Genomic DNA, 18,925 nt, shown 5'->3' on the forward strand with positions numbered 1-18,925 from the left:
GGCCAGGCAGTGTTGAATTACCAAGACCGTTATTATTCAAGCAGCTCCAGTTTAAGGCGAACGTTGCAACATGGTGACTCGGTTTTAAGGCAGTTAGTTGCTTCTGTGGTAAGATGCAATAAGGTTGAGCTAACGTTACTAAAGTCATATTTTCAAGTAAAAAACGTAACTTGAGTACACTGTGTTCGAAAAATTACCTGATATGTTTCTTAAAATTCCTCTTTATTTTCTTTCCATCCTCACTGAGCAGCAGAGCATGCCACCGTGTCCAAGGTTTTAAATCCCCGGGTCGGATCCATGATTGTACTGTCTCTGATATTAAATGTACTCCTGATGGAAGAGGCGGCGGCGGCGGAAAAGAACCCAGGCACTTTTTTCCAAAGGGATTCTCTGGCAAGATATTGGTGAAACTGACATCAAACCTGGTCCAATCAAGCTAACAACAGGTTCCGCAGCAAAATAAAATATCCGATAGATTTACTCTTATATGACATATGTGTTCTTTCCAAAGGAACGAATGTGAAATTTTGTTAATTCGCAGGGAAATATCCCCATTATACTCAGTGATAATGGTACGTACCACTCTATTGTTGGGGCGCGAGAGAGCGTCCCATGCAACTGATGTGTGCTCGTGGGAGGCTCGCGGATAACGTGAGCGCTTTCAGTATTGGCTTGTTAACTGAAACCGTCACTGTGTGCTGTCCAATCGATTACAGGAAAGGACGTCGATTTGATTATTGCAACCCTTACTGTACATAAAAATCATATCATTACAAATTAATCGATCTCCTGCCCAATGATTGATTATATCATATAAACTACATTATACATGATTTCATACAGCCTACTTGCTATTAAATAGGGTCAAAGATACTGACTAACTTGGAGACTATGGTGTTGATTGTGGTTTGTTGTTATGTACGTGTATGGCTCAACGTGTCTATAAAATAGCACAAAGAAAGAAATTTGGATGATTTTTAGTGCTTGTTTTGGACCAGAAAAGAGTCAATTTAATTAAACGGAAAATAAACGGGCAGATCATCATATTTAAGAAGCCGGAACCAGAAAATATTTGGAATCTTTGCCTAAAAATAATTAAATGAGCAATAAATTATCAAAATAGTCAATTTTCTGCTGATCGATTAATTGACTAATATTTCAGATCTTGTATTGTTTCTGAAATTATGGCATGATTTTTTTTCATTATCATGCCTTGAGTGAGTAACGTTCTATTATCGTCCAAATAATGAAGGCTGATCATTATTTTAATATTTTATTTATTTTATTTGTTTACAATAACGGAAGTCCCGCCCTCCTGCTTCCGTCCAATTCACAACATTCAACATGTCTGCCGCCATAAGTTCCCTCGTTTCGTACGGAAGCGATTCTGATTCAGAAAATGAGTCGGAATCTAATACTGGTGCCGAGAAAGTGGACCAGGTGGGACCGGACGCCACGGCTCACCTCAAACCTCTTCAGTCTGGACACACGATGTCTTTGGCTGTTCTCAATTCTGCTCCCGAGGTCGCCGTTAAGGTAAGCTAACCTAGCTAGCTACCGTTAGCTTAACGTTATAGTTAGATAGTTAACATACTGTTGGTCGCACTGTGCTTAAATGTTCTAAGAAGACCGCCGTTTCAATAAAGAACGCAAAATGATTTATTATGCAGCGTCAAGAATGGTTGATAAAATGAAAGTCGTGCTACACATTGAGCGTCGAGTGGAAAGATGCTGTATGTTAATCTGGACCTATGCTAAAGAACAGTTTGCTAATCATTTAGAAAAACATCAGCGATATGTTTTCCTTTATTTTCATACTACAAAACTCTGATTTGTACATCTTCATGTTAGGAGTCCGTGGAGACTGGCACACACCTGGACCCTTCGCTGAAAGAAGTCACTTACAACCCGACATTTGAAACCATGTTTGCACCAGAGGTAATGTTGTGACTTTGATCTTAATCATTTAATAAGTATGAGAGATACTGTAATGATTCTAGATTAAAAGCGGCATTTTGTTCATTTTAATATGTTTATGCATCCTACATGTCTTGAAGGCTTCCATGAATCATATGGCTGAGCTAAATTAAATACTGAATTACTTTAGTTCCTGGGCCATCACACCCTTATTAACTAATGAACATCTCAATATTAAACATTTGTGTGTTGATGATGTGACATCCTCATGTGTCATCATATTTGCATTACTGAGGTGTTTGCTGAAAGATTTGGTAATATATTTTATGTCCACATCAACCAGCTCTGATGTAAATACTGCTACGTGAGTTAGAGTGATTGTTGTTGTGTTTGTTAGGTGTTAATTATGACTGGTGTGACTGATTGGTTTGTTTCATGATTTATTGTTTCTGCTGCTGTACTGCCACAATTTCTGATTGGGTGTGATAAAGTGCTCTATCTATCTATGTATTTATTTATCTATTTATCTATCATCTCATTACTATTACATGAATCAGAATGTCGTGTTGTGAATTGTGAGGGTCCGTAAAAGGTTAGTACTGTTAATGATTTTTTATTGTTCTCTCCTAGTTTGGCCCAGTGAACCCATTTAAAAGCCAGCAGATGGCTGCCCCTAGGAACATGTTGTCTGGCTATGCAGAACCTGCTCATGTCAACGACTTTATGTTTGAACAGCAAAGGAGGACATTCTCCACCTACGGTAAGCCCATCTCTGACCCCTGTCATGGGTTTGGTTGATGTGCTCAATATATGCACCCTGTTAGAATTTTAATGACTTTTTTTTAAAACTCTCTCCACTCTGCTAACAGGTTATGCTTTAGATCCCTCTGTTGACACACACCATGTGTCCACTAGTGGCTACATTGGTGCAGTAGATGAGGCTGAGAAAAATAAAGGTAATAATCAACAATTTATTCCTGAATGAACAAATCTAACTATATGTAGAATTAAATATTGTTTTAAGGAAAGTCTGAATTATAATCTCTTCTGGCTCTTCCGTAAGGGTTAACTGTGTTTGAGAGTGGACATAAGAAGTCAGAGAAAAGGAAAAAGATTAAAGGTGGAGATGCTGGAGAGATTGACAACTTCCTTGGACCATGGGCGAAATATATAGATGAGAAAGATATGGCCAAACCATCAGAGGTAATGTTTTTGTTTCTATATATGATATAGGATATTGTTGAGATTGTCACTTCCTCACATGATTAAGTTAATCCATTAACTCCAGGGAATACATTTGAGAGTAAACTCACTTCAATTTTCTGAGCCTTTGTCTGTCTTTATAGCTGTATCCAAGAAGATAAGTGTTTTGGTAACTACTTTACAGGAAGAGCAGAAGGAACTGGATGAAATCATGGCCAAGAGACAGAAGAAGGGAAGGAATGAGGAAGAGGCTCCAGGAGAGGAGAAGACCATCCTCCATGGTACTGTGGCTTCTCTAATTTAATTTCTGAATTAATTTGAATAGCAAATGAAAATTGCTGAAAGTGAAATGATCAAGTATTTAAACTATTTATTTGAAATTTGAAATTAGATTTTCTATTTTGAGTTTAGGGTAAACAGAGAATGAAAGTTCACTGCTGACCTTGGCAACAGCAGTTGTGAAAAAACCATCTCACCATGAGGTCCATTAGTTGCCTCTCGAGCTTTTAATAATATCACAAGATCTTCCTCAGCATAGGTTTGCTGATTTGTCGTGTAATTGGCATTTTCTCAGCATTTTAAAGGAATTCTTGTTGACGTCTCAGTTATGATATAGTCTTTGAGTATGATATAGTCTTTGAGGCGCGCAGAGTGGTTGGTCCCTGCTGGTCAAGGATTTAAGTCCATAAGAAACTTTTGCTAATGGCCTCTGACAGCCTTGGCTCCTTCTAAAAACATGTATACAGATGCTCCAGGAGTTTTTCACATGCTATTTTGCCTCTGTTTGTTCTTCCACAGTTAAAGACATGTATGATTACCAGGGCAGGTCATACCTCCACGTCCCACAGGATGTTGGCATCAACCTGCGTTCTGCGGAGGTTCCGGACAAGTGTTACCTGCCAAAGAAACAGATTCATGTCTGGTCTGGACACACCAAGGTCAGTGGGAAGGGAAATAGTTCTTTTATAGTCTTACTATATGTGAATATCCCTTTATCTCACCAGTTAAGAAATCTTGCAGCTGTAAGTATTCTCTGCACAGGCCTTGCTGATGATAAGTTCTAGTACTGCAGTGTTGTTTAAAAATAATTCTGATATGCAAAATGAGAGCTGTGTCACATAGGAATCTCTGTATACATAGAGAGAAAATTCCATTATGCAGTCCTTGTAAGATTTTCTGAGGCAGTCAGTAAAAACCTCCTGGGTACCTTTGAATAAAATGATAACATAGTATACGAGCCGCTTGCTCCTGACATATTCGAGATTATTCTGTCTCATTCAAAACACCATCTTTATAATTCAAATGTAAAGGCAAACACTGGGTTATTCCAAGAAAGATCTGATTCAAGCTTCAGATCTGCCAGCGTGCTTCAGGGAGAGAGAAATCACTCAAGTTTTAAATTGGCTCCTTTCCACTTTGTGCAGCAAGTTACAGCCTTCACAGTCTAATTTGAAATACAAAGAGGTTTGAAAAGATAATAAGCGTGTGGAAGTGCTGATGTCGAGATAATAGATGGGGTTGGCCCATACGGTGTCACCAAAGTTTTCTGCCATATTTTGAAGAAAGCTTGGTAACTTGAAGAGAGTCATCATAATTTCTGTAACTGTTACAGAGGCATTGTGATCTGCACACACACTCTTTCTGCCCTGGTTACATAATGGCTAAACTGATGTCTCCCCCTAAAACTGCTTTAATAGGCCATGTCCAAACAATGTCAGCAGCTTAAACATACACAGTATTTTATATGTGGAAAATTTAGATGTAGTACATCTTTTGCCTTTTAACTCCTTTTAGTCTACAATAAATATAACACTACAATAAAATAATAACTTAAGTGTCTCATGATAAAGAGTCTAATATGGTTAAATTAATCACTTTATTTTCCAGGGTGTCAGTGCTATCCGTCTATTTCCAAGCTCTGGACATCTACTGCTTTCCTGCTCCATGGACTGTAAGATCAAGGTAAATACTCACAAAGAGGTGCCATGAAAAAACTTTACAGAAACTTAGGAATGGATGTACACACATTTGTTCTTTCTTTTTGTAAGATGTAGTTTAATAATTTTATGGTAGTGGAATAAGATGACTGGTAACAATGTCAGCTGTGAGTTTTGAAGTTTTATCATATTGCTTTTTGACTGTTTTTGAGAAGATTCAAAGCTAACCTCTAGGGTCATACTGATGTAATGTAAAACACGACAAACAAAATATGTTGATACCAAGGGGGTTGTAAACAAGGTTGGTTTGATTGGCTAGCTTGCACTTAGTGTGGTGGTCAAGACTAAATGCAAAGCTTTGGTTCAAATAAGAATTCTGCTAGCTGAATTTAAAGTTGTGCTGCGGCAAATGTATTTTCACTTGTCGTTTTATCTCCTCTCCACAGCTGTGGGAAGTGTACGGCGAAAGGAGGTGTCTACGAACATTTATTGGTAAGTAATCCCATTAAACATCTCCAGTCGAAAATTATATCTTAAATTGTAATAAATGTTGACAATCCACTCCACAAAACGGTATCATGATATTGTGAAATTCATCACCAAAGTATAATCTCTTATATACAATAATGGATCATCAGCAAACATGCTGACATGAAATATGCTGGAGGTTAAATGCAACCTGCCTTTTGGGAAATACACAGCAGTGACAGACTGTGAGCTCAGCATTACTGGAACACTAATGACACGTCTGCTGACCATTAACAAAAAGTGTGGGGATTTTTAGAGTCTGGGATGTTTAGGCTAATGCATGCAGGTCACTCTTACACACTTCCAGGAGACAGTACACTGTCAGAATAGAGATTGTTTGCAGCTGTGGTTCTGCTTGTCAGCTCCTTCACAGTATATCCATAATTGAGCAGCCCAGGGGCTGAGGGGGAACAAGGGGCAAGGAAGAGCACAAGACGCAGGGAGGAGTGGGGATACAGGAAGAGAGAACACAGTTTAGGAGTGAATAAACTGACAGAGCAACTGGCTGGGGGGGTTGTGAGTAGGAGAAGCAGCAGAGGTGTAGATGATGATGATGATAATAATTTTTTTCATCAGAGCAGTGTTAAAAGTGCAGGGCTATGTTGTAGAGAACATACAAGGTTTTCATTTTGTTGTCGCTGCAGTGCTTTCAGTTTGATCATCTGTTATCTGGTATGTTCATGTTTTTATAACAGCATCATAAACGATTCTGTTTTCTTTTTGTTCTTATTTTTTTATTTTTTATCCCAAGGCACTATATTTTACTTCTTTATTTTCTTAAGTATTTGGATGACCTTGAGATCTTTAGAAACTAAACCTTTTGTTTATATCAGTTTTTCTTTTCATTTCTCTTCTACTTAATTTATGGCACTGAATGTTATCTTTAAATAAAACCTACATTTTAACAGGAATTTGCACACAATTGTCTTTTAATTTACTATTGCTTGTCAGAATCACAAAAAAGCAGGGAATAGTTAATATGTTGGGGGTGGTGGGAATGAATGAATGAGTATGCATATCTTTATGTGTATTTTCATGTTTGGATGCCATCTGAGACAAAGGGTATATTTCATGAAGGGTGCCCTGCTTTCAATAGTTTGTGTAGTTGTGTGTTCTTGCATAAACACACACACACACACCATCAAGGCTTTCTGCAGCGGCGGCGTTGCCTTTGGTCTGCCAGCAAGCAGGGTTAGAGCAAGCGAACAGGCAGACACTTAGCCTCAGTGGGCTCTGTTATCGCCGTGGAAACAGTGTAACCCTGATAAAAGCCAGCTTTAACAAGGGAGGCATCTGCACGCACCGAGCCCACTGGGACCTCAAATCTCCTACGCTGTATGAGAAAAAGCCAAAGGGCTGCATAGATTGGGATTAGGAAGAGAATAAGGTGGAGAACGATTGAAAAGACAGATGGAACATGATTCTTTCTCCTCCAAGCTCATTTAAAGATTTCAATCCCTCGTGTCCCACAGCCCACTTCATCTTTCTTCCGCAACATCCCCTATTTCCCTTAACTAGATTTCACATTCCTCAAATGAACTGGGTGTCAAAGGAAAGGCAGCTGGGGGAGACTTGGCAGCAAGACTGGGGAATGTATAAAGTGATTTTTTTTTTTTTTTTTTTTGCACATATTTGTTTTTTTGTAATATGTGTGAATTCTTCTTCTCTGTGTGTTAGGCCACAGCAAAGCAGTACGAGACATTTGCTTCAACAACACTGGGACCCAGTTCCTCAGCGCTGCCTATGATCGCTACCTTAAACTCTGGGACTCTGAGACAGGTATGCTGTGCCACTGTCTTCAACTCTACAACTCTTTCCTGCCGTTGACAAAGCCGCTTGTTATGATTCTTCAAAAATGAATTAAGCAAGACATGGATATCTCTCTCTTTTGCCTATCTCAGCGGTACTTTTAGATTGTGTATTTTGGGGTGGTGTTAACATGCAGGCCAAAAATATTTAATAACATTGATCTCAGAAGCCATCAGATAATTGTGAAAAACAGCAGTTTGCTCATTTGCCCTTTATCTGCACTGTTTAACAGCACACATACTTTCCAGGTCAGGTTTTCTTTGTCTTTAGTGATAATAAGAAGAATATTTTTTGGATTGTGAACTGTTGTTCAGATAAAATAAGAAAATTCAAGATGTCACCTATGGCTTTAGGAAATCGTGATGGCCATTAATCACATTTTTATGGAATAAACGATTAATTGATTAATCAGAAAAAATCAGTAGATTGATTATGAATGAACATAATTGTTAGTTACAGGCCTTGCCTATGGATGGTTGTATTTGTAGAAATCCAGTATTCTGTTGACATAGAGTGTCAGTGTAACATGAGTCCCCAAAATAGAATGAAGTCACAAAATTCCACAATAATACAAACTATGATCTTCTGATCTTGCAGACCTGATAAAGACATATTGAGAAGAAACATACAAAACCCTTTATTTAAAAATGCTGTATGTGTATTGGAGACAAATTCTCTCATGGGTTTTCATGTTTTTCCTGTTTCTATGATAGTATTGAATTTTTGAATTTAATTTGTTGTCTTGCTTCATACAGGCAGTTAAGGTCTATAAATAAAATCAAATTACAAGTGATCTCCCTGTTATCTTTCCCATGTGCTCATCCATTTTTACATTCACCCCTCTCAACTTAGGAGTGCCAATCCAGCAGAGGGCAGAAAAGAGTTAAATCCCCCACTTGTTGATAACAGGATCCCCTTTGTAGCCATATCATCCAAATACTTCTGTTAACCAAGAGTTAATTCCCTACACAGATTGTTAAACGAAAAGGGTTCTTTACTTTTCCTATCAGTTGTTGTGTATTTGTTGCTGCTTTTTCCTGTAGCTGTACAGCAATGATGCGTAGGGGGTCATTTTAGTATTTTTATTCCAGATTTGTCCCAGTTGCAGTTTGAGCACTGGATGTAACACAAATGATGTTTAATGAAAAGCCTTCATTCTAAACTTAAGAGCCTCTTGATGTTGCAGTCATTTTAATTTCCTGGTCTCTCAACTGTAGCAGCGGTGGTACCATCAGTCCCATGGTGATTCATCTCTGCTGAATGAACACAAAGAAACACTGAATTTCGTGTGTTATGGCTAAGCCGTTGCTGCCTGCAGGGACAGAGCGTACAGCACTGAAAGTTGCAGACTGCCCTTAAAATTTAAACAGCTTGAGTTACCTTTCTGAAAAGCCACTTTGGATTATTCTGGAGCTCTTACTTTCAATTTTCCTCCCTCAACAGGCCAGTGTATCTCCCGCTTCACCAACAGGAAGGTACCGTACTGCGTCAAGTTCAACCCAGACGAGGACAAACAGAACCTTTTTGTGGCCGGCATGTCGGATAAGAAGATTGTTCAGGTAAAGTTGGCATATGCTGCACTGCGAGCAATTCAATTCAGCTCCCACCATCACCTGCATGTATTTCCCCAGTTGACCAAGCAGATGCACTCATGAATTTCTGTGTATAGCCCCTGTGCCCACAGCAGCATGAAATACACTCCCTTCTCAACTGTCAAGCACTATTGTGTGTGTAGTTGTGTGTGTGTGCATGACAAGAGTTTCACAGGCTGACAGGACTAGAGCAAGTCATCAATCACAGACAGCATTAGGGTGGAAAAGAGGCGACGAGAAGAGAACAATCTGTGATAAAAGTTGAAAATTCAAGTAGACAGTTTTCAGAACTAGTAGCCCTGAACTGATGAGGAGAGGAAAGTTTGGATCAATGTGGCAGTAACAAGCTGTTAAAGCTGTTTACTGAATTGGGAATATGATTTTATTTTCCACAATGGGATTAACAAAGATGCAACAGTTTATTTTTATTTCATTGTACTTTCAGTCCAGCTTTAATTGAAGATATGTCCGTATATCCAAACCATAGTCATTATCATAATATCTGGCTCAATAATCAGGGTTAGTATAAAATCATGCGGCTCTGTTCTGGGTTTTGAGAACAGATGGCTGTTCTTGTAAGCAGCCGAGGGGTAAGAGTTTGGGGAAAAAAAGAGCATAAGTAGAATTGGATTTAAAATCTGTTTGGACAGAAATGAGTCATATTTGTTTATTGCCCGGGGACCAGTTTTATGTGGTTGTATTTCCTTTACATTTTAATGTGAGAAAACTGTTCTAAAAACATTCATGTTCAAGACTGAGACCCATTTTATAGTGAATAGCTGTCATCACACTGCTGCAGTTAGTCATTTCACTCCAGTCTCCCACAGCCCCATGACATGAATTTCTAATTTCGTTTTTTCGCGACAGTAAGAGAAGTTGCATTTATCTTGGTAATCATCACTCCACAAGAGACTGTGCCGTGAAACCAGTTGTGTTTACCTCCCCTCTGTCTCCCTGTTTTTATTTTTCACCTCCTGCCGCTCTGACAGTGGGACATCAGGACGGGTGAGGTGGTTCAGGAGTACGACCGTCACCTGGGAGCCGTCAACACCATCACCTTTGTTGATGAGAATCGTCGGTTTGTCAGCACATCAGATGACAAGAGTCTTCGAGTTTGGGAGTGGTGAGTACAGATTAGTTAAATCAGCCTTAAATACTTGAAGGAGTGTTTGGAATTTTGCTGTGCTACCTCGTAGTGTTTGTTGCTCCGCCTCTGAGCAAGGCATATAATCCCACTCCCCATTACCAAGTGGTTAATAATGAAAGACTGGTTGCACTGGGCAGCAGCTCAGAGAAATTAAGAACATGATGATGTTCAGTCATTCAACACTTGATAAATAAAGGATAAAAAATAATGAGACAAATTAAAAAGACAGCTAAAAGAATTACAGCAGGGCATTTAGTTATGTGGTTGCCAGGCTGTTGCAGAGACCATTTTACTATTTAACAGCCTCATTAAGGTGCATCTTGCTGACATCAAGTGTCTTTGTGTTTTGTCTCGTCTGTGTAAAAAGAAAACTGTGGACAAAGATTTAAAATACACAAACTATAGTTTCTGTCCTGGACTGTTTCCTGAAGAATTCACAGTCTTGCACTGCTCCTTTCATTAGTCGTTAATAAGAAGACTAGATGTCAACAATCCTTCAGACAACCCTGTCTTGGACAGTTCACCCAGCTGTGCTGCTAATGTGCTGAGTCATAGCCTCTGCCACAGTTTGCCTGCTTTACATGCATCTGTTACTCTGGAAGTCTGTTTTTTTTTTTTTTTACCCTGGAGTTAACATTGTTCTCTGACAACGCTCCAGCAATAACCCATCTAATCCTGGTCTCTGTTGCCAGTTGTATATTTTAATAAATAAGCATTTGAAATTGTTCCACAAAATATATTATTTGGAAAGACTTGGATGACTGGCAGGTCAGATGAAGTTCAAAATTAATTTTCATTTTTAAAATCACCATTCCTGTCTTCTTTTTTTCTTTTTCTCTTCTCTTTTTCTTGTCTTGTCGACAAAATCACGTGTTTTTTATAAGCTTATTTATTTTTAGAAATCGTCATCGCATATCTTACTGAAGTCTGTGCTCTCAGTGGCCAATCAAGAGAGACTCAACAAGAACAGCTTAGCCAGTGTTGCTGTCGTGATAAACATATTCTGGTATTTGTTGCTCAGAGATGATAGATATTTAAAGACCAACTGATAAAGGAAGACAGGGTACTTCTTATTCAAGGGTGACCATTTGTGTATTTTTTTGTTCCCTTGTCAGAACTTCCCAGCTCTTTTTTTTTTTTTTTCCTCCAGAGTATGAGAAATGGTGATTAACTGCCAACTCAGAGTTGAAAGAGATAATAAAATGTCGGCAGAATAGCGTAGGGCAAAAGAAAGATATCCCAAGAGTCTACTTTCTACACTTGTTTGGGAGGGGGGCTCCCACAGGCTTTTTTAGTGCAGCGTGGGAGCGAGCTGGCGAGTGGTATGTCGGGCTAAAGAGGGGCTTTACGGTCCCTCTTTCTCCCACAGACACCACCTGGCTCTTGGCTCTTGCCTCCCTCCTTCCTCTTCAAGCTAACACCCCTTGTGAGAGCTGTTACATATCAGCATTAGGCTGAATTTACCAGAACAGTCTCATATCTCCAGAATAGAAGCGGAGGCTGGCAGAGATGGGCAGGGTGGGGGGGGCGCCGGATGGTTAGAAAAGATTGTGAGGCAGCAAATCTACAAGTCATTGACATCACAGCGCAAACGCCCACACATGATTCGAATTCTATCCTCGTTCTTACACACATATTCACGATTTTTCTGGGGAGACTACTTTATCTGCAGCAAAGGTTTGTCATCAGCTAGGGCATAGTCGCTCTATGCGTTGGAGGAGGATTACAATCAATATGAAATGTGCCATTCTGTGCCAGCGAGGGGAATTAGCGCTTGATCATAAAGGCATCACTCGGAGAGCGATGAAACGCTGGGCTTGGAGGGTCATTTTGGATGATGATGGATTGAGAAAGATGAAAAAATGCAGGGCACAGACTAGTGAAGGACATTGTTGGAGTCACACAGTATGGAAAGTGAACTGCTGTCATCCAAAGACTTGATATTCCTAATTTATTTTCAACATGGTTTTAGTTTATAGTCTAATAAAAGGCAATCTGGAAAGCTGTTTGAAATGAATCTTCTTTCAAAATACCCTTGAAGAAAATCCTCCTGCAACCCAAATTGAATCGGGCATTATCTAAACATTTACTGTTCCAAAGCAGCGTTGTGTCAAATATTTGAAAGAAAAAAAAAAGTTCATTTATTGGGTTGTCAATAGTTATTACATTTTGTGAAATCCTTTTTTCACATCACTTCCAAACAAAAACCAGTGTTGGTCTGTTTCATTTCCTTCTCAGTCTGATTGCAAAAATTAACATAAATCTCACTACAGATATTATGCCTGACAAACTAAAGATTATATTCAAAATATACAAAAATGCTGTTGTAGATCATTGTCCCTGAGCTTGATTGACGTGAAAGACCATCTAATATTAATGAGTATCTCTTGTGTATAGATTGTTTTTCTTTTCTTCCCCTCCCATTGCTCTCCAGACAACAAAACATTCACACTGGTTATTTCTGGAGCTCAGAAGAAGAGATCTGATGGTCTTGTTATCTCTTCAGAGTTTAGCTTGGCTTGTGTGCAGACATTGGCTCCGACAAACCCCGGGGCCCCTTTAATCTCTGACTGTGTGTGCGCACATGTGAATTCAAGAGTGTTTTATGTGTACGTGGAATCTCATTTCTCATTTTACTATTGTCTTTAGTTCTTCGAAGACCATTTTTGGTCTCGTGTGTGTGCAAACACGGTGCAGTCACTTTGCTCCAACTGTTACTCATCACAGATAGAGACAGAGACATGGCCTTGGTTTAAGCAGATAGCAAGATGAGTTGAGGGCTATTGCTTATTAGCACTCATTACACACAGAGTAAGGCAGAAAGACGCATGCACTTAGTTTGCAACAAGTTCCAGAGGTCAGTAGAGAAAAAAAAATGGAAATTGGTATGCTGTTATCCTGGCATACACACACACACACACACACACACACATAAACAGCACACTGTAAATTTGAGTGATCTTCTGCAGACCACTTAAGATCAAATAGCCAAGTTTCCTCACTCTCCCAAAGCAGAGAGACAGAGAGGATTAATAAGTAATTGGTTGCCGGTACAGTCGGCAGTGCAGCATCAAAAGCTTCTTTCAGATTGCGTGGAATTATTTACATACTGTAGCTTTAATGGTGATAGCGCCTGGTTTTTCATCGCAGCTGTTTTCTCTCTAGTAACAAGCAATTTTGAGATTGCTTAAGCAGCTGCAGTGGTAAACAAACTGTAGTGTTGTGAATGTTTTCTTTTTGGAGTTCTTGATCAGGTTGTGCTCTCATCCAGTGTTTAACCCATCTTCAAATGTACTCACAATGCTTTGTGCTTTTTTTCTTTTCAGGGACATCCCTGTGGACTTCAAGTACATTGCTGAGCCCAGTATGCACTCTATGCCAGCTGTGACACTCTCTCCCAATGGTGAGTGGTCAAATCATGGCACAAGAACACAGTACAGGGGACTCTTAAGTGCATAAACCTATATTACCAGATTGAAGTTGTTGGCCCTTGCTCAGCAGAATAAAAACAAAGACAGGCTCAGTTCAGCTACATAGATGGATGGATGGATGGATAGATGGAGAGAGCACTGTTTTAACATGAGGTGGTGCCCGAACTTGCAATTAATGAGATTTCAGTGTGCATCAGTGAGGGATGAGAGGAAATGCAATTGATGAACAATAATCATTTGGTTGTCCTTCAGTATTAATTAATTTCCATGCTGAAGAAGAAGAGAGGCACTCGGGTCCTCACAGATATTAGGCTAATAATTATTGGGCAATATATTAAAGTAAAACTAAGCAGGAAAACTGTGATGTAGACAATAATTTGTTTTAGGAATGGTTTGACATTTTATTACACTTATTTGCTTTCTTGCCAAGAGTTCGATGAGAAGATAAAAAAATACTGTCATACCTCTACTGTAAACATGAAGCTACAGACGGGAGACGGTAACGTTTGCTTAGCTTAGTATAAAGACTCAAAGCAGGGGGAAAGCAGGTTGCTTGGCTCTGTCCAAAGATGAAAAAGCTCCTTCGAGTCCTGTCGTCATCCTGGGGTTTGCCAGATGGAGACCTCACCCAGCCAAGACACGGCCCAGCGTGTAGCGGGCCGTAAAATTACAAACAAGACAGGGACAAAGAAATGTGTGACCAGGAGATCCCTTTTTGTGAGTGTTCTGCAGACACGTGACTCGGTGGGAGATGACAGCGGTACACAGATATGAATGGGATGTGAAGAAACCAGTTTCTGACACAGTAGACAAGCTTTGTGAGCAGCACGCGCCGCAGCTTATAACAGAATTAACAGACGGTCGTCCTCTTCAAATGTAACGCTTCTGTTTGAATCAGGAATTCCCTGTTGTACCCAATCAGCTTCAACTGCCATCAAACTCAATTCCTCTGTCCTCATCTGTTCCTTCCCTCACTACCTACTTTGATTCTCCCTTTTATGTACTCTCTACTCTCTTTCTTCCTCTGGGCAGCGTTCTTATTTGTCCCAACATGATTTGTTTCTCCTCAGCATGTGAATAATGAATGTGTTCTCAGTGGGAAACCATTCAGTTTTCTCTAATGCCTAAATGGCACCAACCCCCCCACCCCCACCCCTGGCACCACATCCACAGCCTCTCTCCTCTTACCATCTTTGCAAAACCGACAGAGCCTTAGTCCCCTGGCAAAATTGGTCAAGCTGTTGTCATTCTCCTGAATCTATCGCATCAGATGTTTTGTGGACAATAGTGTCTTTTTCATTTATGTTTTATGATGGAGGATGTAAGAAAAGGAGACAGACACACACACACACACCAACACTCGAGCTCTTTCTCGTACCACATTAATAATTTCTATCATGTTTCCTTTCAAGAAGTGCACTGAGTCGTGTAATGCTTTGACACTGAAGCGTTGCCTCTTATCACTGTGTAGTGACTTCAAGACCGCAGTGTTGTCAGGAGCTGAAACGCTCTGTAAAGTAGATCTCCACGGAGCAGTGACTGATGAAAAACCTCTCTTCATTTTTCACTAAATTGCCCTGCATATTTCCACCAATTACAATGTACCTGTCATTAAAAATATTTCACTCTACTTGATGTGCCACTAGATCAGAGTGGTTACACTGGCAAGGTTTGAGCACACTAACACGGGCAGGCAGCATCATGAAGCCGCATCAAAGATACTAGTGGCTGCTTGTTAAACATTTGGCTGTACAGAATCATGCTAATGAGACAAACTAGCAAGTTAATACACACTTTAAAACTTGCTGTGACAACCTTTTAAAGCTTAGATGTGTTGAACACTTCTGATACCGCGATACTTTAATATAATCATTTTTTTCTTGCTCATTTGTAAGCATTTTGTTTTACGGTACAACATCAGTATTGTGTAGCAGTCTGCTATAATACGGCTTGCCTGTTTCGCACCCCAGGTAAATGGCTAGCATGCCAGTCCATGGACAACCAGATTCTTATCTTTGGAGCCCAAAACCGCTTCAGACTGAACAAGAAGAAGGTCTTCAAGGGCCACATGGTGGCTGGCTATGCGTGTCAAGTGGACTTCTCCCCAGACATGAGGTAAACCTTTACTTTGTTACTCCATTTTCTGATGAAGAGTTTATATTAGTGTGACAGAAGCCAGACTCTGAGCTTCTTACAGCTCATTAATAGTTTATAAATGTTGATTAGTAAATGCTGAGTTGTTTGGCACCGAGGAATGTAAACCAGCCAGAAAAATAAAAACAGGTCAGAAGAGATTAAATTCCTGTTTTTGATAAGTTGTAGAGAAAGGAAAAAAGAAAAAAAAATGAATGAGAAGCAGAAAGAAATAGCGTAAGCATGCAAATGAGAACAAAATGTAAGAATAATTTTATTCTAGTAAATGAAAAAAAAAAACAGGAAAGAGTGGTTAAAAAAAGGCTCAAAAAGGTGACCTTATACATTTATCTGTGCTCGAAAACAGCCTCTTCATATTATCTACTGTGTAAGCTCCACAAGGAGAGCTAACTAGGGCAGTCCAACAGCCTAATTTTAGCCAAAACACCCATTAAGACCTGTTTTCTCCCCTCTTCTCACCCACCACCACCCACGTCTGTGAACAGGTGCCCTCACTTCCTTTCAGTATCCATGGCAACACAGCAACTCCCGGCTAGACTAAATACCAAAAATTCAGAGACTCCCACTTTTTGGCAGGTGAAGTGGAGACAGAAATAATTTTCAGCAAAGTGCTAATCTTTCCATCCTCGCCCCCGCCCCCCTCTCCATCTCTCATTTCTACCAGCTATGTGGTGTCAGGTGATGCAGATGGAAAGCTGAACATTTGGGATTGGAAGACCACCAAGCTTTACCACCGGATCAAGGCTCATGACAAGGTTTGCATCAGTGCCCTGTGGCATCCACACGAAACCTCCAAGGTCATCACCTGCGGATGGGATGGACAAATCAAACTCTGGGACTAGAAAGTGCTCGGGTGCGTCTTTGGGGACAGGGGTTGGGATTTTGGAAATGATGGGCAAAACTGTTTGTCCCGTGGATTTTGTGAACATTTTTAAGTGAAAGCCACAGGACTGGTATCCAGTCTTATTGTAGCAGTGTATTTTTGTATCCCGGCATGAGCTCTAAATATTAACTCGTGTAATATCTGTACAAAGAACACAAGCATACTTTAAAAATAGTTTCTACTGCAAAAGGCGTATTAGAGGGGTACATTGGCGTTTTTTTAAATAAATGTTTTGTTATCTTAATTGGCAGTGTCCTGTGTAGTATATACTTCTGTAATTCTTGCTAAAAATTCTTTGTTTTCAATTGTCTGACCATCCCTTTGTGGAAATAAACATTCTGTAAAATGAAGCATTGTTTCCTTGGAAAAAGTGTTTCTACCAATCATAATTCTGCACAAAATCATGAAGAGAAACCCCAGACCATTCTTTCTCGTTTCCTTGCTTTATTAAACTTCATCAAAAGATTTGGCAAATGAGAATAGTTTGATAATTTTTTTTTAATGTTTTTCAAAAATGTTTTTGGCCTCTTGCTATATTTGGAGATGAAATTTGTTGATGATTATCTGGTGCATCGCCGATAATGAAGTAATGCCAATTGAACACCAGATGAACAAGGGAGGATAAAAAGACCTGACAGTTACACAAAATGCTTCTTTGTGTAGATCTGAATAGTTTTCTATTATAACACAGGGAACTGCAATATGCAAAATAATAATAATAATAATGAGTTCTCTTTCTCATCTTTCCTTTATGTCTTTTTCGCTCATTTTCGCCCACTCATGCTCATTCAAATATCCATCAACACACTGTGTACAAGTCTAGAGACATTACAGTGCAGTTCTTCATATCATTGTTGCGTTTTGTGTTTTTTTAACGGTCATACTAGGTTCAACTGCAGGGAAGCGCCTATTCGTCCAGACAGTTATCATCTTCCACAGATCTCGTCTCTTTTCATCTACCTCAACCCCTTTGACAACGTATATCCATTTCCTTAAATTCATGTACTATTTTGAGTAGCTGCAGTCTCTGGTTCTGTGTAGACTTAAGTTGTCTGATACCAGGCAGGAGCGTCTGGCTGTGAGCCAAGTTCAGACAGGACCATGATGACATGGGTGAGTGTGACTCAGAGGCTGACCTGCAGCCAACAACACAGTCTCTATGAGGTAGAACACAGAGAGCCTCTGGAGGCAATTACTCTGCCCCTCTACACGACTGAGGTCATTACAGGCCAGGAGAGGGAGAGCAGGACGATAAGTAGGAGCAGGGATTTTAGCTTTACAAAAAGGTCAAACCAGATAAGAACAGTCTGTTGGAGAACAGTCGTGCTGTAGCAAGAATATGTGCTCACTCTGAAAATTTCATGCTACACAAACTTGCGCATTTCAATTCAGATGCCGACCCTGCCAAGTTCTAGTTTTTGGCTACACCTGTCTGGTATCCCTCAAGGCTTCCACTGTGTGTTCACCCAGCTCAAGGTGTATGCACTGCTGGCATTGAGGACATTCTTATGCAGGAAGAGGTGCGGTTTGGCTGGATCGTTTTGCACGTGGAAGAGGCGGAAGTTGTTGCGTTCCAGCTCCTTGAGCAGGCTGAACCAGTACCGCACCACGGACGGGTCATCGCCGGCCACCTCAAAACCCGCCCAGTGCAGGTGAAGCTCCAACAGCAGCTGACCCACTGAGTCCAGAACTCCCTCCAGAAGCAGATTCTCCAGAATCTTCCACTCTGCGCTCTCCATATCTGCCTTCAGTACATCCACCTACAACAGAAAAAAATAAATCACTTTAGATGTCGTTTTTTTTTTTCCCCCTCTACAGGTAATAAATGAGTTCTCTCATAGCGCTGAAATGACACTAACTGTGTGGAATTATTGAACGCAAAAGCTATTAAAAGATGAAAAGGAGTAAGTGAAACTTGGCCTTTGTTCTTGCTTTAGTGATGTCGATGATGGATTGAGCGAGAGAGCAGACTGACGAGCCTTGCTGTGTTGGAGCAGAGAGGAAACGCTTCGTAAGATGAATGTTAATCGCACCCTTAGGTTATATTCATGTAAGGAGACTCATGCATGCCCAAAGTTTAATGCACATCCTCGGGATCTTGAGGATTAGTCTTGACTCTACTGGGTTGCTAAAGATGTGCATTGTCTGACCTTTATGTGTTTAAAAGCCTCATTGGCGACAGCTATTTTATACCGTCTACTCTCGGCAAAGTCTCAGCATTTTCTCAGCTAGTACATCATGTAGCCGCTAAATTAGTCGTGATAAAACCTGAGGAGAGATTCAGATTACAGGATTTATCAGAAAGAGGCCCAGGGTATTGTCGA

The 18,925-nt window shown here is 40.1% G+C and overlaps 3 protein-coding genes across 7 annotated transcripts in view; 1 reads left to right on the forward strand and 2 right to left on the reverse strand.

Moving 5' to 3' along the window:
* Positions 1-600, reverse strand: part of wasf1 (WASP family member 1) — a 56,797-nt gene extending 56,197 nt beyond the window's left edge. For 3 of the 5 annotated variants that reach the window (XM_056404921.1, XM_056404925.1, XM_056404920.1), the window contains exon 1: positions 198-600. The gene's annotated coding sequence lies outside the window, so the exon portion shown is untranslated. The remainder of the gene's footprint in view (positions 1-197) is intronic. The other 2 variants (XM_056404924.1, XM_056404923.1) reach the window with 2 other exon arrangements.
* Positions 601-1,317: 717 nt separating this feature from the next.
* cdc40 (cell division cycle 40 homolog (S. cerevisiae)) lies at positions 1,318-16,951 on the forward strand. The gene is made up of 15 exons (XM_056405609.1): positions 1,318-1,536; positions 1,852-1,938; positions 2,548-2,677; positions 2,787-2,873; positions 2,981-3,120; positions 3,305-3,401; positions 3,919-4,058; positions 5,008-5,082; positions 5,504-5,549; positions 7,263-7,364; positions 8,838-8,953; positions 9,976-10,109; positions 13,460-13,536; positions 15,535-15,679; positions 16,383-16,951. The coding sequence occupies exons 1-15, from the start codon at positions 1,345-1,347 to the stop codon at positions 16,558-16,560; spliced, it is 1,746 nt and encodes a 581-aa protein (XP_056261584.1). The 5' UTR covers positions 1,318-1,344; the 3' UTR covers positions 16,561-16,951.
* A 241-nt stretch (positions 16,952-17,192) lies between these two features.
* mettl24 (methyltransferase like 24) overlaps positions 17,193-18,925 on the reverse strand; it is a 33,194-nt gene continuing 31,461 nt past the window's right edge. Inside the window, exon 5 of the mRNA XM_056405611.1 lies at positions 17,193-18,361. Coding sequence (XP_056261586.1) covers positions 18,044-18,361 — 318 coding nt within the window. The 3' untranslated portion in view covers positions 17,193-18,043. The remainder of the gene's footprint in view (positions 18,362-18,925) is intronic.

Source organism: Seriola aureovittata, chromosome 19 (assembly GCF_021018895.1).
Source record: "Seriola aureovittata isolate HTS-2021-v1 ecotype China chromosome 19, ASM2101889v1, whole genome shotgun sequence".
Lineage (NCBI taxonomy): Eukaryota > Metazoa > Chordata > Actinopteri > Carangiformes > Carangidae > Seriola > Seriola aureovittata.

Excerpts from the sequence above, each read along its gene's own strand:
- cdc40 (XM_056405609.1), top strand. The coding sequence starts at position 1,345 with ATGTCTGCCGCCATAAGTTCCCTCGTTTCGTACGGAAGCGATTCTGAT. Across the intron at positions 2,874-2,980 it reads TGAGGCTGAGAAAAATAAAG|GGTTAACTGTGTTTGAGAGT; the intron begins GTAATAATCAAC and ends CTCTTCCGTAAG. Across the intron at positions 3,121-3,304 it reads ATATGGCCAAACCATCAGAG|GAAGAGCAGAAGGAACTGGA; the intron begins GTAATGTTTTTG and ends ACTACTTTACAG.